This window comes from Anguilla anguilla, chromosome 9 (genome assembly GCF_013347855.1).
Source record: "Anguilla anguilla isolate fAngAng1 chromosome 9, fAngAng1.pri, whole genome shotgun sequence".
In the NCBI taxonomy this organism is placed as follows: Eukaryota; Metazoa; Chordata; class Actinopteri; order Anguilliformes; family Anguillidae; genus Anguilla; species Anguilla anguilla.
The window spans coordinates 1,059,288-1,085,000 of NC_049209.1; the positions used below are offsets into that span (position 1 = coordinate 1,059,288).

General features: G+C 48.3%; 1 protein-coding gene, 1 long non-coding RNA gene and 1 other non-coding gene across 3 annotated transcripts in view; all 3 read right to left on the reverse strand.

Moving 5' to 3' along the window:
* Positions 1-731: 731 nt before the first annotated feature.
* Positions 732-20,246, reverse strand: nsd1b (nuclear receptor binding SET domain protein 1b; the record flags this gene model as incomplete). Its single annotated transcript, XM_035433647.1, has 21 exons — positions 19,557-20,246; positions 17,852-18,798; positions 15,126-15,267; positions 14,019-14,191; positions 11,876-13,892; positions 11,090-11,211; positions 10,700-10,976; positions 9,274-9,437; positions 8,892-9,029; positions 8,362-8,485; positions 7,874-8,074; positions 7,024-7,203; positions 6,487-6,643; positions 5,325-5,530; positions 5,090-5,202; positions 4,436-4,705; positions 2,898-3,014; positions 2,655-2,796; positions 2,224-2,330; positions 1,605-1,800; positions 732-1,201 (listed from the first exon to the last, which is right to left on the reverse strand). Coding segments are annotated over exons 2-21 (6,246 nt in total), but the record flags the coding sequence as incomplete, so codon positions are not given.
* Positions 20,247-24,101: 3,855 nt separating this feature from the next.
* The window catches only part of LOC118235546, a 2,467-nt gene continuing 855 nt past the window's right edge, over positions 24,102-25,713 (reverse strand). The window contains exons 2-3 of the long non-coding RNA XR_004766880.1: positions 25,636-25,713; positions 24,102-24,897 (exon numbers count right to left, since the gene is read on the reverse strand). The exon at positions 25,636-25,713 is cut by the window's right edge and continues 30 nt beyond it. This is a non-coding gene — a long non-coding RNA (uncharacterized LOC118235546). The remainder of the gene's footprint in view (positions 24,898-25,635) is intronic.
* trnat-cgu lies at positions 24,107-24,178 on the reverse strand. Its single transcript has one exon. It is a non-coding gene; the product is annotated as a tRNA-Thr (tRNA).

Consider the following 25,713-nt stretch of genomic DNA (forward strand, 5'->3'; position numbering starts at 1 on the left):
ACAGACCGATTGGAGGATAAGCTTTGATTAAGTGTTAAACCACTTCCCCTTGGTTTAGTACAATAGGCAGTGAGAAACGTTTCATCCAAAGGAATACTTTCACACGGGTTCATAAAAATGTGTTATTCCCAAAATATTAATTGTGCCATTTTCTCCATCACCTTTTTGCAGTTTTCCCTTCACACAGTCCAGACATGATAGTCACCATATTTGCAGAAAGCTTGAGCGAATGTAAACATGGTCACAACAGAAAAAAAAAACAAGAACATACAGAGCAAAGCCAAGGACATGGAGAACGTGAGGGGACATACTGTCCAAACCCCATCAGGGTACCACACACAGGCCTGGGAGATCCAGCAGCTACAGTCCCTCACACTGAAATGCAGCGCCACCTACAGGCCAGCGGTGTGAACATGTTCAGCCTACCCTCTCTAGAGTGAGCTGTGATTGACAGCACCTGCACACAGACCAACAGGGAGAGTTCATTCTTCCTCTTCTGATACTTCCTTATCCAGAACATCCATCTCTTCATCCATCTCTCCATCCTCATCCAGCATGTCCACAACCACACCCTCATCCACCTTCCCTTTCTCACTCCCCCCATCCCCTTCCACCTGGTCAGAGCCCCCTTCCCTCTCCAACTCTCCATCCTCTCCACGTTCCTCATCATCCTCCTCTTCCTCCTCCTCTCCACATTCTTCATCCTCCTCCTCTCCACATTCCTCATCATCCTCCTCTTCCTCCTCCTCTCCGCATTCATCATCATGCTCCTCTTCCTCCTCTCCGTGTTCCTCGTCATCCTCCTCTTCTTCCTTGACATCCTTACAGGAGGTGGGAGAGTGGGGGGGTCTGTCTGCAGTGTGGGACCCGTGGGGGCTCCTGGAGGGTGAGCGGGTGGAGTGGAGGTCTGGGGGGGGCGTGGGCAGGGCGGGGTTGGGCTGGTACTCTCGGATCTCCCTGGGGAGGCCTGGGGGGGGCGTGGGCAGGGCGGGGTCGGGCTGGTACTCTCGGATCTCCCCGGGCTCCAGGGGGTGGGGGCCACAGGGGTCGTGCTCGCTGCAGGACAGACGCCCGTCCAGCTTGGAGAAGAAGAGCTGCCCGTCCTGGTGCTGGGGGCAGAAGGAGCTGGGACACATCTCACAGAAGGAGGCCGCCGCCCCCCCACACGCGTCACACTGGTGCCACGGACACTCCCAGCGACCTGCAGCGGCAACACAGCAGAGTCAGCACTGTCACCCGCCAACATCCACCAACACAGCTCAGTCAACACCCGCCAACACAGCTCAGTCAACACTGTCACCCGCCAACACCCGCCAACACAGCTCAGTCAACACCGTCACCCGCCAACACAGCTCAGTCAACACCGTCACCCACCAACATCCAACAGAGAGTGAGAGAGAGAGAGAGAGAGAGAGAGAGGGAGAGAGAGGGGGCGATAGAGAGTGTGTGGGAGAGAGAGAGGGAGGGAGGGAGAGAGAGGGGGCGATAGAGAGTGTGTGGGAGAGAGAGAGAGAGAGAGAGAGAGAGGGAGGGAGGGAGGGAGGGCGAGAGAGGGGGCGATAGAGAGTGTGTGGGAGAGAGAGAGAGCGGGCGCTGAGGCTGACCTGCGGGCCGCTTGCTCAGGTTCAGGCAGTCTGCGTGGTACACCTTTGGGCATCCGGGCTTCTTGCAGGACACCAGCTGGCCCCCGTCCCCACAGCTGAAGCACTCGTCCTCCCGCAGCCGAGCCACCTCCAGCGGGGCTTTGCGTTTCACCAGAACCTTCTTCTTCTTCAGCTTGTCCTCCGACGAGGGCGGGTTCTGCAGACAGCCCAAATCACATCCATTCACACATCCTCCTACCATAGGGCCCAAATCACATCCATTCACACATCCTCCTACCATAGGGCCCAAATCACATGCATTCACACATTCTCCTACCATAGAGCCCAAATCACATCCATTCACACATCCTCCTGCCATAGGGCCCAAATCACATCCATTCACACATCCTCCTACCATAGGGCCCAAATCACATCCATTCACACATCCTCCTACCATAAAGCCCAAATCACATCCATACACACATCCTTCTACCATAGAGCCCAAATCACATCCATTCACACATCCTCCTGCCATAGAGCCCAAATCACATCTATTCACACGTTATAGTTTGACTTGCGGTTGTGTGTTCAGGTGTTATGGTTGGGCTTGTTGTTTTGTGTTTTGGTGTTTGTTGCCCACCTTTGGCCGGACTCCCAGGAAGCCGCTGCAGTTTGGAGCGCCACATTTGCACGCCGTCTTGCCGCTGCCCAGACACTCCAGGTTGTAGTTAAAGGTGAGCTCTGTGCCTAAAGAGGGACCAGATCACACAGCGCAACTTACAGCAGACACAGGATCAGCAGCACAACTTACAGAAGACACAGGATCAGCAGCACAACTTACAGCAGACACAGGATCAGCAGCGCAACTTACAGCAGACACAGGATCAGCAGCGCAACTTACAGCAGACACAGGATCAGCAGCGCAACTTACAGCAGACACAGGATCAGCAGCACAACTTACAGCAGACACAGGATCAGCAGTGCAATGCTGCCCCGACAGGAAATGACATCAAAGACCTCGGCCACCCCGCGGGAATGTCAGACATGAGGAAGGTCGAATTTCCCACCCACCTGGGGGAATGTCGGTGAGAGCGAAGAGCCCCACCCTGGTGTCCCCGCTGACCGTCCACTTCTGGGTCTCGCAGTTGGGCTGGCAGCTGTGGTTCATGAAGCGGGCCTGGTTCCCTTTGGGCCCGGCGTCGATGACCCGGTCCTGCGGGAGCAGCGGTCAGGGCGGTCTCTCTCCACAGGAATTACCCCCCCCCCCCCAACCCCCCCTCCCCTCCCCCCACAGGTGCCCGATGAAAAGCCCACCTTGTCCAGGGTCAGCATGTAGAAGTTGCAGATGTCGTTTTCTTGCGCGTTTTTGATCCTCGCCCGGCACTCCTCCTCATCGATCACCTCTCCCACGTACTCGCTCACAAACTCCCCCTGCGCCCCAAAACCACGGAGAACAAACTGCGTTCAGCCTCCGACAGCACACACCAAACTACAATCACCCACCGACAGCACAAACCAAACTACAATCAGCCACCGACAGCACACACCAAACTACAATCAGCCACCGACAGCACACACCAAACTACAATCAGCCACCGACAGCACACACCAAACTACAATCAGCCACCGACAGCACACACCAAACTACAATCAGCCACCGACAGCACACACCAAACTACAATCAGCCACCGACAGCACACACCAAACTACAATCAGCCTCCGACAGCACACACCAAACTACAATCACCCACCGACAGCACACACCAAACTACAATCAGCCACCGACAGCACACACCAAACTACAATCAGCCACCGACAGCACACACCAAACTACAATCACCCACCGACAGCACACACCAAACTACAATCAGCCTCCGACAGCACACACCAAACTACAATCACCCACCGACAGCACACACCAAACTACAATCACCCACCGACAGCACACACCAAACTACAATCAGCCACCGACAGCACACACCAAACTACAATCACCCACCGACAGCACACACCAAACTACAATCACCCACCGACAGCACACACCAAACTACAATCAGCCACCGACAGCACACACCAAACTACAATCACCCACTGACAGCACACACCAAACTACAATCAGCCACCGACAGCACACACCAAACTACAATCAGCCACCGACAGCACACACCAAACTACAATCAGACTCCGACAGCACATACCAGAGAGAATGTGTGTTCACCTTCGACAGATTTACAAAACTCAACAAGTATTATATCCTTAGTCTTATATTCAGACCTAAAATCTTATTTCTACAACTTCTTTTGCTAAAACGAAAATATTGTCAATGAGGTTGAGACAGTTCGACTCATTTCAAGACTCTGCAACTGAGGTAAGAAAATTTCACCTGTCAAGCAAAAAGTAACTTAAAACAGGCTAATATTTGTCTTCTTGAGAGAAATACTTTACATGTCTTTACATTATGTTATGTTACGCTATGCTATTCTATGCTGTGCTATGCTATGTTATGCTGCGCTATGCTATGATGCGCTACATTATGTTATTATGTTATGTTATGCCATGTTATGCTATGATATTCTATGCTAAGCTATGCTATGTTACGCTATGCTATGATATGCTACATTATGTTATTATGTCATGCTATGCTAAGTTATGTTATGCTATGTTATGCTACGCTATGCTATGCTACATTATTTACTATGTCATGCTATGCTATGCTATGCTAAGTTATGTTATGCTACGCTATGCTATAATATGCTACATTATGTTATTATGTCATGTCATGCTATGCTATGCTTAGCTATGCTATGTTATGTTAAGACTAAAACACTTAAGACTGTTTCCAGGGACGCCACCTTTCTGATGTGGTGGGTGCTGCGTAGGCCCCAGCCGCGCGCCAGCGTGCGGAAGATGTCCACCGGGGTGTACTGGCGCTTGGCGAAGGCCTGGTTCTGGCAGCGCGTGCCGGCCGGGCACACCTGCGGGTGGCACTCGTACAGCAGCATGCGGTTCAGGCACTCCGAGTCCACGCCGCACGGGCTCTCGTCCGAGGCCTTGCAGTTGCAGCGCGGGATCTCCGATAGGTCGGCTGTGATGATCTGCACCTTTCCGATTGGTCGGTTCACCTACAGCATCACGGGGGACAGAATCCAGTTGTCTGCAGAGTAGAGCTCCTCAAGCACTCGAAAAGACACTGTGGTTTCCCAACCCTGTTTCTGGAAATTTACCATCCCTGTAGGTTTCCACCCCTACCCCTAACCAAGCAGACCTCATTAAACTGCTAAAAATCTCGTTGAGCAGCTAATTAGTAACATCAGGTGTGCCAAATTAGTGTTTAAATGAAAACCGACAGGACGGTAGATCTCCACAAACAGGGCGGGGACCCACCGCTGTACATCACACTACGAAAACATGATATGCACTTTCACAAAATATTGTTCACTCATAAGAGTGTGATTTTTAAAAAATGAAATTTTTATCATTTGTAGTCAGTGTGGTTTCCAGAGCACCTTTATGTGTCTGTACGGGGGCGGTTTCTTCACGTTCCTCTGGTCTTCCTGGAGCTGCCTCAGCTCCTTCTCCGCCTGAAGCTCCAGAAAGCGCTTGGCAGCCTCTTGCAGAGCTAGTGAGAGAGAGACAAATGCTTGCAGCAAAGCATTCTGGGAAATGTAGTTTGACAAATCCAAAATCCACCTGCTGGCTTTCTCACGTGTTCACAGGTGCCAATGAGACGCACGTGGGTACCTTTCTTGTAGGTGGGGTCCACGCCCTTTCCCATCTTGTCCTTGTTGTTGGTGTCCCCCTCCATGTAGGGGAAGACGCGCGCCTGATAGGTCCACAGGTAGTCGTTGGAGCCGAAGAAGTGCACCGGGAACTCGCCCACGTCGTGCTTCATGCGCAGGATGTTATCGGGAACATTTCTGGGGTGGCTGACCTCGGCAGGCCACCACCTGGGCAGAGAGAGAGAGAGAGAGAGAGAGCATTTCCCAGGTAACGTTTCCCAAAATGCAGCTTCACTGAGTCCAACTGGTCATTAGGCATGCAAATGAACACCTGCAACTGAACAGGGAAGATAAAGAGGACAGCACTTCTGTATTCTACTCAAGACCAGCTACAGAGCCCGCTGTCCATCTGTCTGCCTGTCTGTCCTTCTGCCCGCCTGCCTGTCTGTCCTTCTGCCCACCTGCCTGTCTGTCCTTCTGCCCGCCTGCCTGTCTGTCTGTCCATCTGTCTGCCTATCTGTCCTTCTGCCCGCCTGCCTGTCTGTCCTTCTGCCCACCTGCCTGTCTGTCCTTCTGCCCGCCTGCCTGTCTGTCTGTCCACCTGTCTGCCTGTCTGTCCTTCTGCCCGCCTGCCTGTCTGTCCTTCTGCCCACCTGCCTGTCTGTCCTTCTGCCCGCCTGCCTGTCTGTCTTTCCATCTGTCTGCCTGTCTGTCCTTCTGCCCGCCTGCCTGTCTGTCCTTCTGCCCACCTGCCTGTCTGTCCTTCTGCCCGCCTGCCTGTCTGTCTGTCCATCTGTCTGCCTGTCTGTCCTTCTGCCCACCTGCCTGTCTGTCTGTCCATCTGTCTGCCCTTCTGCCCACCTGTCTGTCTGTCCTTCTGCCCGCCTGCCTGTCTGTCCTTCTGCCCGCTCTCCATCTGTCTGCCTGTCTGTCCTTCTGCCCACCTGCCTGTCTGTCTGTCCTTCTGCCCGCCTGCCTGTCTGTCCTTCAGCCCACCTGCCTGTCTGTCTGTCTGATTCATTGATTGTTTAGATTGACTGTTGTATAGGAAGGATAGGGTTGTCAGTCTGTCTGTCTCAGTGCTGTATAGGTGAGAAAGTTCCCTCTGTCTGTCTGTCTGCCTGTCTGTCTGTCTGTGTCTGCCTGCCTGTTCCCCGTACAGACAGGAGAGGGTTCGGACCCACCTGTAGCGTGGCACTTTGACCCACACCAGGTCCTTGTAGTGCGGCCTCTTCCCCGCCCGACAGTCGTTGCAGTACCAGCTGCCCTCGGGCATGTCCATATTCAGACACTCCTGGTGAAAAGAGGCCGGACACGACTCGCAGCACAGGAGACTGCCCCCTGCAGGAAGGGAGAGGAAGTGCGGCTCATCATCGGACACGCTTCCCGGTAAGGGAGACAAATCTACACTTTGACAACGTTTTATTAATCTTTTTCACTATATTTTATCCTGCTTTTTAAAAAATATCACAGATGGTAACTGCTTGATGTGTTTTGGTACATCAGGCTTGGAATGAAGTGACTGAGTTGAAATTTCCTTTTGGGTTTTACAGGAATAATCAACACTTTTCCCAGTGCCATTGGGATGAGCTGCTGAGGAGCAGGTGAAGGCCTGTAAATGTCCTGGTTTCCCCAGCTCAGGGACTGTCTGATTCCCCCCCCCCCACCCCCCACCCCCTCCCCCCAGCAGCGCAGAGCGCCCCAGATTAACCCAAACTGACCTTCGGAGCAGACGAAGCACCAGCTGACGTTGATGTGCTCGTGGTTTCGACAGCCGCGCCGGGGGGTGAAGTGGTTGGGACACAGGAAGCTGTTGTTGGCCAGGACCACGCTGCCGGCCGGCATGCAGTACTCGTTGGCGTGATACGCCACTGGGCACCGCACACACCGCGTCAGACGCCCTAACGCACGGAGGGACACAGGGCGTTATACGCGCTTCAGAACCCCCACAGGGCGATATACGCTCTTCAGAACCCCCACAGGGCGATATACGCGCTTCAGAACACCCACAGGGCGTTATACGCGCTTCAGAACACCCACAGGGCGTTATACGCGCTTCAGAACACCCACAGGGCGTTATACGCGCTTCAGAACACCCACAGGGCGATATACGCGCTTCAGAACACCCACAGGGCGATATACGCGCTTCAGAACACCCACAGGGCGATATACGCGCTTCAGAACACCCACAGGGCGATATACGCGCTTCAGAACACCCACAGGGCGTTATACGCGCTTCAGAACACCCACAGGGCGATATACGCGCTTCAGAACACCCACAGGGCGATATACGCGCTTCAGAACACCCACAGGGCAGGAGTCACTCACACACAGAGACACACAGAAAACACACTCACGCACACACATAGTCACACACACACACACACACACACACGCTCACATCATACATGCGCGCACACACACGCACACACTCACGCACACACAATACACGGTTACTTCTTCAGATGAGAAGGAAAGAGAACAGCCTTAAACCTGAAGAATCCCACCTTCAGCCCCGAACAGTGAGGCGTCTGTACATGTGCATTACATCACGGTACGTGGAGAGCCCACCTTTGGAGACGGAGGGGTTGGCGGGGTTGGCGATGTAGCAGGACAGACAGACGTGGAGGGAGCAGCGGAAGCCGCGGCCCAGCGGGGTGGTGGGGGCGTGTTTGGCGATGCACTCCCCATGGTAGAACTTCCCGCACACAGGAATCATGCAGCGCCTCACATCCTGTCCCACCTTCTTACACACGAAACACGTGTGTACACCTAGAACACGCAACACACAATCGCACACTGAGCATGTGTACACCTAGAACACAAAACACGCAATCCCACACTGAGCATGTGCAGGCCTAGAACACAGAACACGCAATCCCACACTGAGCATGTGCAGGCCTAGGACACAGAACACGCAATCCCACACTGAGCATGTGCAGGCCTAGGACACAGAACACGCAATCCCACACTGAGCATGTGCAGGCCTAGGACACAGAACATGCAACAGTGACACAGCACAGCCCACCCCAGCGTTACCGGGACGACGGGGGACCCACCGGAGGTGCACTCCTGGCACAGGAAGCGGCCCGGGGGGGGGCAGGAGAGCCCGATGCAGCTCAGGTGGAACGCCCCGCAGCACTGACCCTCACACAGGAGCAGCTCACCTGTCTGCTCACACACCTGCGGAGAGGAGGAGGCACCGGTATACACTGCATACTGCACACTGTACACTGCATACTGTATACTGCACACTGCAGCTCAGAGTAACACTGCACACTGTTCAATGCACACTGAACACTCTATATTGCATATTGCACACTGTACACTGCAGCTCAGAATAACACTGCATACTGCAGCTCTGAGAAACACTGCACACAGCATACTGCAGCTCAGAGTACCACTGCAAAATGCACACTGAACACTGCATACTGTACACTGCATATTGCACACTGCATACTGCACACTGCATATTGCACACTGCATATTGCACACTTGCATACTGCACACTGTACACTGCATATTGCATACTACACACAGCCACTCTGAGTAGCACTGCAAATTGCAGGTACGCCTCTGCCCCACTCACCTGGCACACGTTCTCCTTCATGGAAGCCACGCCCCCTTTCTCTCCTGGCGGCCTCTTATTGGCGGAGAGCTCCCCCTCACCCGGCAAGGCCTCCTCCTTCGTTGATGACGAGCTGTCATCGTATCCTGAGCCACATTCCTAAGAAGGCATTCGATACTGCTTTAGCAAAACCTTAAGTAAAACCAGCCTGAGAAGATTATTATTAATAATAAAAATTACAACATTAATAAATATTTCCTTCCCCACAAACATTCACACACACATTCAGACACACACACATAAACATTTGTGCACACATGCACGCAGGCATACACACACACACAGGCACACACAGGCGCGCACACACACACACACACTATTAAGGTCCCTCAGCTCAGTGCACCTCTGTCTCCAGCAGGCCCTTGTCATCCAGGTGCAGTTTTGGGTTGGAGGAGCCTGGCGGGGCGGAGTCCTGCTCCCGGCTCAGTGCACTCTCAGGCGCAGGGGGTGTCCCGGGACACGGGGAGGGGGCAGCCGCCACGGGACACTGGGACTCCTGCGCAGAGCCTGGATCCAAACACCACCCTAACATCAACTAACTCCAACACCACCCTAACATCAACTAACTCCAACACCACCCTAACATCAACTAACCCCAACACCACCCTCACATCAACTAACCCCAACACCACCCTCACATCAACTAACTCCAACACCACCCTAACATCAACTAACCCCAACACCACCCTCACATCAACTAACCCCAACACCACCCTCACATCAACTAACCCCAACACCACCCTCACATCAACTAACCCCAACACCACCCTCACATCAACTAACCCCAACACCACCCTCACATCAACTAACCCCAACACCACCCTCACATCAACTAACCCCAACACCACCCTCACATCAACTAACCCCAACACCACCCTCACATCAACTAACCCCAACACCACCCTAACATCAACTAACCCCAACACCACCCACACATCAACTAACCCCAACACCACCCTAACATCAACCAACCCCAACACCACCCTCACATCAACTAACCCCAACACCACCCTCACATCAACTAACCCCAACACCACCCTCACATCAACTAACCCCAACACCACCCTCACATCAACTAACCCCAACACCACCCTAACATCAACTAACCCCAACACCACCCTCACATCAACTAACTCCAACACCACCCTCACATCAACTAACCCCAACACCACCCTAACATCAACCAACCCCAACACCACCCTAACATCAACTAACCCCAACACCACCCTCACATCAACTAACTCCAACACCACCCTCACATCAACTAACCCCAACACCACCCTCACATCAACTAACTCCAACACCACCCTCACATCAACTAACCCCAACACCACCCTAACATCAACCAACCCCAACACCACCCTCACATCAACTAACTCCAACACCACCCTCACATCAACTAACCCCAACACCACCCTAACATCAACCAACCCCAACACCACCCTCACATCAACTAACTCCAACACCACCCTCACATCAACTAACCCCAACACCACCCTAACATCAACTAACCCCAACACCACCCTCACATCAACTAACTCCAACACCACCCACACATCAACTAACCCCAACAACACCCTCACAAAAATTAACTCCAACACCACCCTAACATCAACCAACCCCAACACCACCCTCACATCAACTAACCCCAACAACACCCTCACATCAACTAACCCCAACACCACCCTCACATCAACAAACCCCAACACCACCCAAACAACAACTAACCCCAACACCACCTTCACATCTCACACATAAAGGCTCCTTACCAGATACTGTAGAGTTTTGTATTTTGGCCAAATCAGTCATGCATCCCGCTTCTGAGGGGGAGGGAACAGTCTCTGGGGGCGGGGTCAGAGTGTCTGTGGGCGGAGCATGACTATCCTGTAGTCCAGATTGCTCTGTGATTGGTGGTGTTTCTCCAATAGGAGTCTTAGTCTGGTCCTCAGGGGGCGGGGTTTGCAGGTTGAGAAGTGAGCTCACACGGTCCTGAGCCATCTCCTCTGATGCTCCCTGTTCCCTTCGGGTGCTACTCGACCGGGACACCTGCAGGCCACAGAGGGTAGGGAGGCGTTAATTAAAGGAGGGCGCAAAACTTTAATCATTCGAGATCACCGCCCCTCAAAGGTTTTTAGGGAACACACAGATCTTTTTCTTACCTTTCCAGATGCTGCAGGGCTCTGCTTCGGCTTCTTTATCAGGGAAAATATCTGATCGTATTCCTCAGTCCATTCTATGAGTCTTCTGCTGGGTTTCCTAAGGCGTTTATTTTCTGAATGTACTGTGGATGAGAAGTTTGAAGATCCAACAAAAACAAAATTCAGCAAATGTGACACAGGCAAACTAAAACTAAGCAACGCTGTGCATTTTTGAAAATTTCATAGAACTCCCCAAAATGTCCCTAATTTGTCTTGCACTGCACGTCTGCATGAAATACAGTTTCAGGGAAGCAGTTGAGGTACCAGCTAGCCAGCTAATCCCCCACTGTTCATACAGAATCTGCGAACACTGTACCATTCGCTCATTAGGAAATTATAGCTGATTTTAGCTTCACCGTAGCACATATTGTACAGCTAATAATAACTGGGTAAAACAGCGTATCAAGCCAGCTAACTTGTAACAGTAATGTTGACCCCAAACACAGAGGGAAATGACAGACAGGCCAGGGGTGCTGCACCTGAAAATGCAATGGGATGAAAAAATCATTGTACAGGAGGAAGGACACCTTGGCTTGGCCAAACACTGCCAGAGACACCATTTTAAGTAGAACACTGATTTTTACGTAGGGAGGAAAATATATGTGCTGTGATCTGACAGGCCAAACTTACTAACTTTCATCATCATAACAACATTTGAGCAGCTAAGGGGAATAAAGGGTTTCTGAAAAAGTTGTATTTCCTAACGCATTGAAGCGGCTGTTTAGCTCTCTCTTCTCTGGTACTTACCTGAAGAGACTTCTCTCCCCTCAGTCACTCCGGGAGCGACGCTTCCAGTCGGCTTGTTCTCACACTTCTTTGGCTGAGAGGACCTGCCTCGTCCTGATTCGGCAGCTGTCCCATCCCTGGATAACCCACCTGGCTCTGAAGGCACATTGGTGGCGGGTCGTCCTGTCCCAGGACGGTCGCCATACTCCTCCGCCTCTGCCGTCCCGGCGGCTGGCTCAAAATTCTGCCAGCGCTTCTTCGGGGCCACGCTGGTGCGGTTACCCTGGGCGTGTCCATCAGGGCAACTCTCCTGAACATGTGACGTTTCTCCAGAGCGGAGAGAGGATCCTAATTCTGGAGCTCCCCCGTGACCAGTTACATGGTCCCTCCTGTAAGCGTGCTCAGGCAGACCCAAAGGCACATCGACGGCGTTCGTCTCTGCTGTCGAGGGGCGGCTCCTTCGGGAGCGCTTCTGAGAACCCTGCATTGCATCTGCAGCCTGCTTGCGTTTCTGGGTTTCTGAGACCGCGGTGCAGTCTCCTGTCCGCCGGTCTGGCCTCTCCCGCGTTCGCTTGGATTTAGAGTGTGCAGTCACAGCCGCCCCCTGGCCTTTCCCTTCATCATGTTTCTCAGAGCCCGGTATCCAGTTCTGCTCATAATGACTATTAGCATCCTTAACCCCACTCCCTGAATCTCCTCCTGGCTGAGGAGGTATCAGAGACGGTTCATCTTTGATGAGGGCACTGGACTGACCTGGCATCAGCGCCAAAGGTTTCCCATCCATTTCACGACTATCGTGCATGTCCTTCAGCAGCATCAGAAAGGTACTGAACTTGTAGTTCGCATCCGGCCGGATGGTAGCTGGTTTACCCGAGTCACCCTTTTCACCCTGAAGGGACTTAAAGGATATCTCCTTGCCTTCTTGGAAGACCTCAACTGGAGACAGAACTGGGGAGGAACAAGAGTCCGACACACCGCCTTCCTTTGTGAGCCGAGCGGGAGAGCGGTGAACAAAATCACGGGATATTACACAACCCTCATCTTCAGATTTCACCAGAGGGCCATTGGAGCTCTTAGTTTTCATACTTGCAAATTTCAGTGAGCGACTGTTGCGCGCAGGTGAGGGCGTCCTCTCATGGTTCGAGTCACGGCTGGCAGCCACTGGTGATTTTAACTGTGCGCGGCTGTCGCCCTCTGACTCGGACTGCTCAGGAGGAGGAGGCGATTCGGCTGAAGCGAGACCGTTTTCCCGTGTGGACCCAGAGGCTCTGGTGGACATCATCCTCTCTTTGAGATTCCTCTCTTCCATGGCTTTCAGGGCCCTGGTCATCAGGCGGTTGCTGGCGGAGAGAGATAAGGCTGGCTGCTCCTCTGGAGGACGACTCTGAGCCCTGGAGTCCTCCTTACGATCGCAGCCGGGAATTCCCTGGATCACCTTTGGGAAGTTCAGCTCACCAAAGAAGTCCGTCTCAGAATCCGAGACTGCACCGTTGGCATCTTCAGTGGAAGATTCATGAGCCCTGTTAAACCACAGACCTCCGAGATTCTTACGTGCTGGTTTCTTCCTCACGTCTCTATCAGGAGGCAAGGGGCACTGGCTTTGGTTGAGTCTGGAGGGTTGTTCAAAGGCTTTAGAACACAGAATCCTTGGAACAGAGTCGATATCAGAGTATGGGGAGTCTGCATAACCTCTTTCAATCTCCCCTGCCTTTCTAGGTAATTTTTTGGTTGATGAACATGTTTTTTTGGCGACAGTTGACTTGGACAAGTTCTTTTTAATCGGTGGGCAATTCTTACTGGTATCCTTTGTCCCGGAAGGCTTTTTGGAGAGCTTTTCCGTTTTGTCAGGCAGGTGATCCAACTTAGCTGTTACTGTGGCAACAGAAGGAGGTGCCTCTGAGGCCTTGTCCTCTTCCTGTGATATGGGCCTATCAGAGCAGCTCTTTTCCATACGAGAATTGAGAAGGACCTTCTTCAGAAGCTCTGCTTCTGCCTCCAGCACACTGGCCTTCCAAGACTCCGTGTAGCGCTTGGGTATCTAAAGAAGAGAGAAACTAATCAGGTACACCCATACCTCAGAGGGGTAAAATCACAAAGCTCTGCACATGCCCGCAATGCCAGCAGCTTGGCCGGCCTCATGGCACACAGTTTTGGGGTTTGTTACCGAGTATCTGTAGTTTTCATCCTTCTGCCGTCCTCTCCTTCTCAGCACTGGCAGGTTTTCAAACTGGTACCCGCCCTCAAAAGTGTGCGTGGCTTTCAAAGGGACCCAGGCCTGCTCCACCACTTCCCCAAAAGTCCTGATGAAGTACTGGTGGCAATGCCTGTCGCTAGAGTCTGACACACCGCAAAGACAAAATAAAGCGGTAAGGCAGTCTTCCTCAGGGTTTCCTTTATAACTGGAGGCCAATACCAAAGAATCACATGAGCACTAAAAGGCGAATATGGAACAGTATTACTCAGTATTACTGAACAAACACGATTAAAAAATAGGCTAAGAGTACCATTCTTAGCTGATTTTATGTCAATCCGCACATAGTTGTTCACTACTTTGAGCATCTAAAAAAAGTTGGAAAAATACCACCAGGATGTTCAACTGGATGTAGCAGCCACACTTTCTCACAAATAAATGAATAAATTTGACTCAGAATCTCGGTAATGAAATGGCTCCATGGTTGTACACGCCAAATCTGGCACCCATAGTGAAAGCTTGCTTTAGGCTCAACTGTACATTTAGGAGGAATGCTAAAATTTGTTTTGCTGCAACTATTCAACTGACCCAAAATACTGTCAAATTTCAAACAACCAGAAGGAACAGTCCTAGGATTTATAGTCTTGTAAGTATCAGTGTAATTGACTGACTCATGGCATGCATGTCAAATGGGTTATTTGTTGCAGAGACTTATGAAAGACAAACATGCTCAACTGTAACCCAAGGACTAGACATGCCATATTTCCTATCACTTAGTCCAGCAGTTAACAAGATCTTTGAATGATAAATACAAATATGAATTGTTTTCATACATTATAAATCAGACCTTTCTAGAATTCAACAACAGTAGCCAGTAGGCACTTATGGCAGAATAAAAATTGACACCTCATTATATAATTTCCAAACATGAGGCATGAATCAATATTTCTGATATTGGACACAAGCACCTACCAAGCTTCAAGTGAGTCACTGTATCATACCAACTGGCTGCAGTCCCACCGCATTCCAAAAATACAGTAATATGACACACTATCAGCAAGGGCCTGCAAGAAAGCCCACCTTTTATTCTGAAGTAAGTTCCATCCTGAGGGTCGCTGGTCACCTGACAGGGCCACCATGGTCTACGGTTGAACTTGGACCACACCAGGTCCCCCACACTGTACCTGGACAGGGGAAGGTGCTTCTTCTTTGGGCTGTTAGGCTGTGAACCATCACAAGAGAACAAAAAAAACTATCAAAATCATCACCACCAGAGAACTCCAGACTCAAATGTTAATCAAAGTTCTGTGTCAAAATGATTAGAACTGCAGAACACAATAAAATTAACCCCTGAAATTTAAAATTCTAGTCCACCCTGTGCACGTTTTTCCATTCTCAAAGAGCAAAGATCTTTCCATAAATCACTATCAGCCTCTATGCCAACTGACGGCAATGGCCAACGCTGCTGGTTCAAGCATGTGTGTAATTCCATTTAAATGACCATTCTCCTACAAGACTCCCCATTCATGCAAAATGTTTAATGCTTGAATGGATCTTTGAGCCATGGTCAGAGGATTTGTCCGGGCCTTTGCTGTTTGTACACAAATCAAAGTTTCACTTCTCTTGGTCAGACATCACAGTGACTGTTTGCCTTACACTGGCAGATTTCAGAATGAGAACCGTTAAGCACTTTGCCTTTAGACCACAAAATAAAAGAGAAAAGAAAATATGTGAGGATGTCCTTCAGATACAACAACCGAATCTCCTTGAACTGCAGTCTAGAAGTGAATTCCTGCTTTCACTTGAACCTGCAAACACCATCCCTCTGCAGAATCTGGTTAGCCCTTAAACTCATGAAGTCCAATAATCAGCCTAATTCTTCGGTCATGTATAGAGAGACTATGGCTTTCAGGCACACAGAACAACAAGCACGTTTCAATCCAAAAATGCGGCGATTTCTCTAAAGAAATACTTGAGCACAAAACTGAATGTTCCACTCAAATTCTAATGGGAAACCACAATAAAATGGCTCATATAGCAAACCTGTTTCCTATATCAGGGAGATAATTAGCTAGGACACTGCAACTTGGAAGTCTACAACTTGTAGCTATTTTATTTGGTCATGTTTCATATATTTAATATCATACCAGTTCACAGAAAGTCAGTTTTCTCGAAGTTGGGTAGCTCCTTGTGTAAATGCTTTTTATGTTAGTTTCCGTAATCATATTATCTGTCACGCACCCCTCAAATACACCTATTTTATTACCCTTTAGTTCATTAGCAAACTTCATAGTTTAAACAAACCAGGATCTTTGACTGGCATATTTACCATTAAAAGTAACAATGATTTTGTTTCATGACCACTGAATTACATATTTAATATTTAACAGTCAAGCCACCACTGGATCAAGTGTTAAGGTCTGTTAACTTATATATATAGAGCATATAGACCACTGGTTCAAAAAGGACAGAAGGGCATTTTATAATGAGGATTATGTGGTCATGGAAGAGTTTCGAAAGCTAGCAAGTAAAATACAAAATCGTTTTGCATCGGGAAAAGGGTAAAGTCTCACCCACTGAGCATACACTAACCTTGTTCAAGACATTTTCTGCGTTGAAAAAACAGAAGAAAAATTCTGTGGATATTCACAGAGCGCACGCGTTGTGTTTTATACTCTTTTACGTGCAGCTTTTGAGGGCCTTTGAACTTTATGGCAATTTGTGTGTAAATAACCCCAGCTGTAGCAATCAGGCTTCAGGCCCCCAATAAAACCTTCACTCTTTACAAGCCTCAACATTGACAAGTCTTTAGCCCAGGCTAAATGTAGCCAGTCCAGCTTAAAACCAACACCATTACCACAAGTGCTCTTTGGGCCTGAACAACAGCTGTTGTCAAGGAAAAATAACATTAATAATCAGAGTCAACCTCAATTCTGTGTTTTTGTAAAAAAAAATACATAACCTTGTAAACATTCATAAAATGTAAAAAAAAAAAAAAAAAATACAGGTGTCCCTTATTCTACAAATAAAAGTGTATTTGCAAAGATTTGTCAAATTTTTTGATTTTAGTCAAAGGTCATTCAGTATCCAAATAAGACTGAACACTAAAATATGAAATTGGTTGCCTAATCAAACTGCGATCAAGCAGTCTGTGTGCTTGGTGCTTATATAAGGCTGGACTGTATGCATATTAATGTGCATTTATCTTTCTGATTTCTGATTCTGGTCACTCCAGTTCAGACCAATATAAATAACCAAGAGCTTATCAGCAACAAGTGGCCTTGCAGCAGCACACTAGTACCAAGAACTCAACAACATCACCAATCCTCACTACTCGTTACAAAATATTTTAAGAAGGATCAATAACCACCTTGTTCACAGGGCTGGGTAGTGGATGTGCCAAAAATAGCCCATATACCAGTTTCCAATGCCAGCCCTTCCCTGTCAGACAATGCAGATTTATATTTCTCAGCAGGTGCCAGAAACTGAAGTTTGTTTTCATATTTTCCATACGTTTTTGGAACAGCGATTTTGATTAGAAATATTCAGATTTTGCTGTGTTTCAGGAAAATAACATTTTGCATCAAAATCAAATTGTATTTCCACGACAACAAAAAAAAAACTTTCCTATTCCACCAGAATTAAAATGCCTCTTCCGCAGACTCAGATCAAAGCTATAAATTAACCAGGACCCCACTGGCCTCCATACGGATTCACTGACATGCAAAAAAGGGCAGCATTCTCTCCCTGACAATCAGGCTGTGAGCCGGGGGGGGGAGGGGTTAGGAGCGTTACTGAATGCTTACAGTGTTGGCATGATGTCCATCGGGTGAGATGGTGCTCTGTTCAGGTCCGGTGTGGGAGGGGTCGGAGCCAGAGGCACCCTTCCCAAATGCGGAAGGGCTCGTCCCGAGTGGGGGTGCTTTGTAGTCGTGGCTCGAACCTTCATCCGAAACCTCCGAGGACCCCGCCCAGCCCCCGCCCCGGCCTTCGGGGCACGGGGAACGCTCTTTTGGGTCGCTCAGCTCCTCCACCTCTCTCACCATCGGGCTGGGAACACCTCGTTCCCCTGCACCTGCAGGCCGGTCCACCCTGGAGCTGCTGGAGGCGCTTCCGTTAAACGCGTTCCTCTTCCGGTCTCTCTTCGGCCCGTGTTTAAAGTGCGCTGCCCCATCCTCCTCCTCCTCCTCTTCCTCTTCCTCCTGCTCCTCCTTCCGCTCCCCGTTCTCAAACAAAGTGGACTCAAAGTGCAGGTAGCCGTTGGGGACAGGACTGCAGAACTCCGCAGAGTAGTCCGGACTGGGCAGGGAGAAGCCCTGACCCCCGGGACGTGCGGCCGCCGCGCCGCGGCTCGCTCCAGGTGAGGCGAGGGCACACCTGAGCTCATCCCGGGCCGTGCGTGCCCCGCCCCTCAGGGCCTTCTGGGGGTCCGGCACAGCCAGGTTCGGCCCAGCCAGGTCCGGGAGACTCACCATGGAGGTGAGGTCCTGCAGCCTGCGGAGGGGGCTGTAAGAGTAGGCCGAGTCCTGCGGACCGTACGCAAGGCTGGGCGCGGGTCTGTAGGCTGGCACAGCGGGTACAGCGGGCACAGCGGGCAGCTCCAGGGCACACAGATCTAGCCCAGCCTCGGGGCCATACTGGGTCCCACAGGCAGGGCCTTCGGAGTCCGGCAGCCCCAGAGGACTGGAACAGCACTCCAGGGCATCCCGGATGGTCAGCTCGTAGGACTGATTCATGCTGGCATGGCTCCGTCCTGGGATCAAAGCACAGGGGTCGCATTTTTAGAAAATCAACAAACGTGAATACAAGCACACTAACGGACACACGAATGTGTTACGACTGCATCTATAGCCTGCAATTAGCATAATTTTAGAGTGACACACTAAAACCACGCGCATATTTTATCATTCGAACGGCTTCTGACACTAAATTGTCTAATAATAAACCTATGTCAAAATCCCTTCATTTATGAGCAAACATCTTAGTGTTAAAATCAATTACTCCAAAAAATGCTTCTGAAACCGATACTTAATAATTATTTTTTTAAAACGTTAAAATGGGAAGCGCTTCCAATTTCATTCCAATCTACAAAGCTGGTTAGATAAAAGCAATCAATGTGCGCTTGCTTCGCTTCGAGGCTGTCACGTTATTGTCAGGGTAGCTTAAGCTTACTCAAGGGCAGCATTTGACGCACGAGACACCCTACAAGACACAAAGTAAAGTTGACATGCAATTAAGTAGCCTACTGGAGATACGTTTGTATTTATGTATTTTAAAAAATGAATTACCCTGTGACAGCGCGGCACTTCAATATTAAGCCACGGTGCAGGTGACTACAAAGCTACGTACGGTGCAGTAGCTACTTACTTGCAAGCTAGCCAACATCAACACGAGTTCACACATACATGCAGAGTTACACACATCGACAGATGTCCACACACAGAAAAAAACACGATCTGTGAAACACGTTAAAAAGCGCGCGATTTTTTTAAAAAGCAGTTGAATTCTTACCATTTATATGTCGGTCACAACAAAAACAACTGAAACCATACCAAAAATTGACATCTAACGGGATTTTTTTCGAATTTGTGAAAGCGGATCTGCAAAATCCCAGCGGCTGCAACACTAGGCCAGAATCCTGCGCTCATGCTCGCTCCACTTCAACAAGCTATCACTTCAAAACATAAATGCATTAATGTGCTTCACTTTCCAGGACAATCGTTCCCTTTTAGCGAAGTATCAAAGTGCTGCAAAAGTTTTAAGTTACCTTGTCACGTCACATTATCAATTGCATTTTAAATATATGGTGATTTTCCCCCTTTCCGTCGACCTGCCCCCGGCTTTAATACAAGCCCTGTCTGTCTGTGCCTCCGTCTTTCAGCGACCAATCGGTACCGCCACCCATCCCCCCGTCGGTACTTCAGGATACTGGGCTCGTCCGCAGTAGAGTACACCCGCAGAAAACCCGAGGACAGTCCTGTGCGTGTGAACATAAAGAAAGCCTGACCCGTAATTACAGACGTCCAATCCTCATTTTAACACTGTTCTTATACATAAAAGAACGCTATTGTGGGTGTTATACAAACCACAGTGCACAAATATGACAGCAAACGCGCCTCTAATTCCCCTTATTCCAAGAAAGGCGTCATCATCTTATATTGTAGGTTACAAGTGTGATAAAGAAATATTTAATGTACAAAATAGTCTAACACTTGATAAACCCAAAATATACCGGGAGACACGCTGTTTTTCCGACGTTTTGGCGCGTTGACAGGACGGATTGAAAAGTCAATTCCCTGCTACACTGGCTCTTCAAAATGGAGTCTGCGTGTAGATTTGTATTAAACAGGCCACAAAGTGTTAAATGCATTTCTATAAAATCTGAGCGCAATATTGTTAATTGTTGTTGTACGCGGGGTTTTATAAACGGCATTTTGTATTGCAAGCATTGTCACAGTTTTTCCACGGAACAGATCACCCCATCAAACTTCAAACTATACATAAACAACATTTATGCATTTTTCGTGTAGGCTAATTTGACTCGGATTTCACAGGAAATGTGAAACTACGAGCAAACCTAAACGAACCAAACGCGCGAGGGGTTGAATTCATTATTATAAATGCTGAAATGGCTCTTTCCGACTTGATTGTACACCTACAGCAATGCGCGAATTTTCATGTAGCCTACATTCGATTTAAGTGCAGCCTACATAGGCTATTGTTTATTTACCGTCTGCATTTCAAGGGGGGAGGTGGGGAGACTCATAGCAGTGTTACAGAACAATCGTTATGCCAGTTAACCTAGTGGCATCTACTGCCAAAGTTATAAGGTAGTGCCACGAATGAGAAACAATAACATATTTCAACTTATTACTACATGGTCCGGTTTATTTTTTTTAATTGTTATTAGAATTTGGGAGAAAAGATATGAATTGCCACCTACAGGCAGATTGGAGCGTGCTGGAAACACTCAAGTAAAACGTTGTCGTCGAGAGCCCTAAAACGTTGTTTAACCTGTTTCTTTCGTGTCTTTTTCTTATCATTTTCCTCAGAGGAATACACTATTGCATGAAAATATACTAATTAGGACTGATAGGCGATCGGATGCACCACGGGAATAGCCGTGTTTTACTTCTGGTGTTTGAGAAGCACCGCAACACGCAGCCTGGTCCACTTTCGCCGCAGGACGAGAGACTAGGCCTGCGGAAGCAGCCCGAACAGCGCCCCGGCCGACCAAACCAGGAAACATTCCAGCATGTCTGACAGCTAAGCGGTTTCTTTCGTTTCTCGGCACTGTGAACGGGAATTCACCGAACTGTCATTTTTTTAAAAAGCTTTGCTGGTTCATGGATTCTTGTAAATGTACGAACGTGTTGATGTGAGACTTCGTCCTTCACGTTTGCCTGCCGATTAGAGGAGGCTCGCGAGGAGTATGTTTGATATACGGCCTAAAAAGAAGAGGCGGACTGGAGACCTGCTGACGTCATGTTTGTGCTGCAATAAAGTATCTGCGCTACTTTGTGAATCATACTAAAATTATGTATCCGTGGTAATCGCTGCTTTAAGATCACGCAACCTTGCACGTGAAAGGTTTTACTGCTTCCGTAAAGAATTACAACTGCAATGAGTGCAGTGACGTCGGACATTTCGTTGAACTTCTATTGTTAATGGACGCTTGTCAGAATCAGTGGTTACTAGAGATGACGTCTGCCCTTGAAAACGGCCGTGCTGTAAACGGAAGGGAAATGCCCATGCCGTGCCTTGGTTTTCTTTTCTTCTCGTATTTATTATTCACATGCATAGCCATTTCGTAGAACTACAGTTAATTTTGCTACATCATGTGAAAGTCGTTTTTTTCTGTGAACATCTTTAATCATGGAAACTATTGTGCATTTCGTGCGCTACACTTTCCACGTAACCACCAACAGAAATGACCACATTCCATCCCACCTAAAACCTGGTGTACCCACAACGCACCGCGCGCATGCTTTTCCGTGTGGTTTAAGTCTTCGTTTTCCTTTATTTACATTGTGCGTAGAACATTTTTAAAATATAGATCTCTACAACCCTGGTTGTTACAGGATGCCAAGTCACCTCACACCCCAACCACTGTGCGCGATGCACACCAGTCATATCGTTTACATTCATAGCCGGCTCTCCCCTCCTAAATTAGTAATGGTTCCTGGAAAATAAAAATAGTTAGTCTATGATGAAAGAAATGCGAGTTCTTACTCATCCATGCATCTGTGTCTGCGCACCTGTGTATAACATACAGCCCGTACGTCCGCATGTAAGATTAACCCATTATGGGATTTAAAAATAGGTAATTTATCCAAGGACGTTCTTCATACAGATACTTCAACCATCTTTTTTTCTGAGGGCCACTTCTTTCTCAAGATATACACGTTGCCAGGTGCTGTGAGCGTATAGCATTAGATAACATTATCACCCTGTGATTCCTTAAATAGACACTTCACTAGTCTGCCTGACCTCTCATCAGATACTGGGATCCAGTCCTTGTCATAGATTTTAGACAGCCGCTGTTTTGGAAACATCTTGTGTTCCTTGACTCGTTGCAGACGACTCCGTCTAACCATCGTTCACAGAAGGGAAGGGGCACTTGTTGCCCTGCTGAAAATTCCAGCTTAAATCAGCCTAAACTGGTCAAGCTGGTTTAAACTGTGTTTTTTTTTATTTATAGTTGGCTAGTCTGCCAGTTGACAACCAGCATACTCTACCAGCTTCGACCTGCTAGAGACAACTCTGACCAGCAATGACCAGCTAGAAGTGTTGAACACAGTATAGACCATCCTAAAACCAGCTCAGAATCCCAGCTGATTTTAGCTGGAAATTTTAGCTTCATATGAAAATGCATGTTATGTGTGCGTGTGCATCTGTGTGTGTGTGCACCTGTGTGTGCATCTAAGTTTGTGCGTGTGTGTGTGCAAATGTGTGTGTTTGTGTGTGTGTGCGCATATGTGTGCATTTGTGTGTGCGTATGTGTGTGTGAGTGTGTGTGTTTGTGTGTGCGTGTGTCTGTGTCTGTGTGTGAGTGTGTGTGGGTCATAAATAAGCTGGTCTTGTTTACTCACAGTGAGGGGCTCTTTGCCTTCTTCTGGCCAGAGAGAGTGCTGCTGCCTCCCAGGGCTCTCAGGAGCTAGGCCGACTGCCACACTTTCCCCCACCCATCTCATTATGCCCCTCCCACCCACCTCATTATGCATGAGAGATGGATACTATTGGCTAAGCAAATGTGGGAGGGGCAGAGGAAATTATGAACCCCGCCCCCACACACACAGAGCTCCGGAAAGAACTCTACAACTCTGCTTGAAGTCAGACTACAGCCTTGCATCTGAACCCTTCATTTTGAGGAGGCTAAAGTGACAGATGGATGTAATGTTTTGTCGTTCATTTAATTCAAATAAGCTGAGTAACAACCACTCCAATTTACATCAAAAGATAAATGTGAGTTTTAGATTTATCTTTTTGATTTTTGTAATGAGGACTTGTAATAAGTTTTATTTATGATAACATATTTTTTATTATTTATTAGGCTGCCATGGTTCATCCTCATTTCACCACAAGGGGGAATATACATGTACCATGTTCCATTGGCTAAGGATTGCTTCCCTTAAATTCCTTATAATTTCATTACATAATTCCATTGCATTACATTTTATTTGGCAGATGGTTTTATCAAAAGCAACGTACAATAAGTGCATACGGAAAGTCACTGGAACAACAACAATACACAGGTCAGATTTTAATTATAATTTTAATTATCAGTTATCCATAGCCACAGACACCAAGTCTTGTTCACGCAGTAAGCATAGGCTAAGTCAGTATAGTTATGGGAAGTCATACACTAGAACTGAGGCATGATTACAAGAGATGCGATAAAGAGCTACAACCTGAAGATCAAGATACAAGTGATACAGGTGATATCTTTGATTGGGAGTAACCCTGCAGAGGAGTAGTGTTAAAGTAAGTCAAGGTACAGTTTAAAGAGATGCACCTTGATGCCAAGCAGCACACAGGTGAAATTATTTCCTGCAAAACCCAGGCATGGATGGGGATTAAACCCATGATCTTTGGTTTACGAGACCAGTGCCTTACCACTTGGCCACCATGCCATTATGCAACAATGGTCATCATTTTGGTTTGTTTGTACAGAAAGAAAGCAGGGAGGGTAACAGACACAGAGATGTGATCGAAGGTGAGAAAGGACTGATGGTGGAAATCAAACCCTCTTCCATGCAGGGTATAACGTGACAGGTGTTGTGCGAGGGAGGAAAGGCGGAACAAAGCGGAACTGAACGGCCCTCGCTATCTCACAGCAAACCACTGCGGCACAACATGGCGGAGTCGGCTGCCGCACAGGCTGCACCAGACATCTGACTTTCTCTTTCACTTCTAAGGTCACATTTACACAACTTTTCAAATATAACTGACGAGGTATGACTGCTTTGAAAATAAACGGCAATTATTAATTTTTTAAAAGAAAATATAACACTCAACGATATTTACAAACCAATGGAAATGAAAATAATATTTTTGTGGATGCAGTTGAACTGTGAAAGCTTACTGGGTTTAACTTTAAAGTGCTGCCCCATAGTGATGGAAAATTTGAATGCATGCGTGACCTTTCACCCCATAGCATGGGTCAATGGGAGGATTCCATTGGAATGGTTCAGTTTGGGGCCTCTGAGGTAGATTCACAAAGGTTTATGAAACTATGGCTGCATTCAAATCTGAATGTTATGCTTTCTTCCTGACGTTCTCTTCCCTTGCTTCAAGGAGGGAAATCCACAAAATTCCAGGATGAAATATGGCAGCCACCCCAAGTTTTGTTCTGGTTAATGAAAAGAGAATTATCCCCTAAACATTTTTTCATATTTGATCCCATATCTTATATTGTATAATTTAAAGTAAAACATTTAAATTTAAAGGCAACTCGCATGGTGCTTCAGTCCTCCGCCAGCTAGAGGTCACAATAGCCTCTTTGTCAAGCCCCATCTCAAACTATTATCCCATCTGCACCACCGCAGTAATCTAAATTGATAAGTAATTACCACTAATTAAGCATTGGCAATGGGTAACAGTGATGTTTACAAGAGACACTCAGATTAAATTCAGTTCTATTGCTTGGAGATGTTGCAGTATTTTTTAAACGTTGTACAGAGCCACAGAGTCTGCTGGGTTTTGTTTTTTTTCCCCTTAAGATCAGTGACTGGCTCAGACTCAGATCAACTGCTGTGCTACTCAAGTGCTGATTAACAATGAAAGCCAGCAGACCCAGCGGCTCTCCAGGACCAGGACCGAGGACCACTGGCTCAAACACATGCTTTTTGCAGCATTAAAGCTTCCATCCATCTTCACTTTCCTTCCTGACTCTCCCCATATTAGATCAATTAACTGTTTATACACATCTCAATTTGAAACCGAGTTACTTGACTGTGCTGTTGGAGTATCTATGGCAGTGGTCTCCAACCCTGGTCCTGGACGAGCTACAGCGTCTGCCGGTTTTCATAGTGACTCTGCACTTCATGAATCAATTAGAGCAGTTGATTGCACAGTTAACTCAACTCACCTGGTGTCTTTGGTCTCAACTGGGCACTGATTTTAAGGTGAAAACAAAGCCAGCAGACCCTGTAGCTCTCCAGGACCA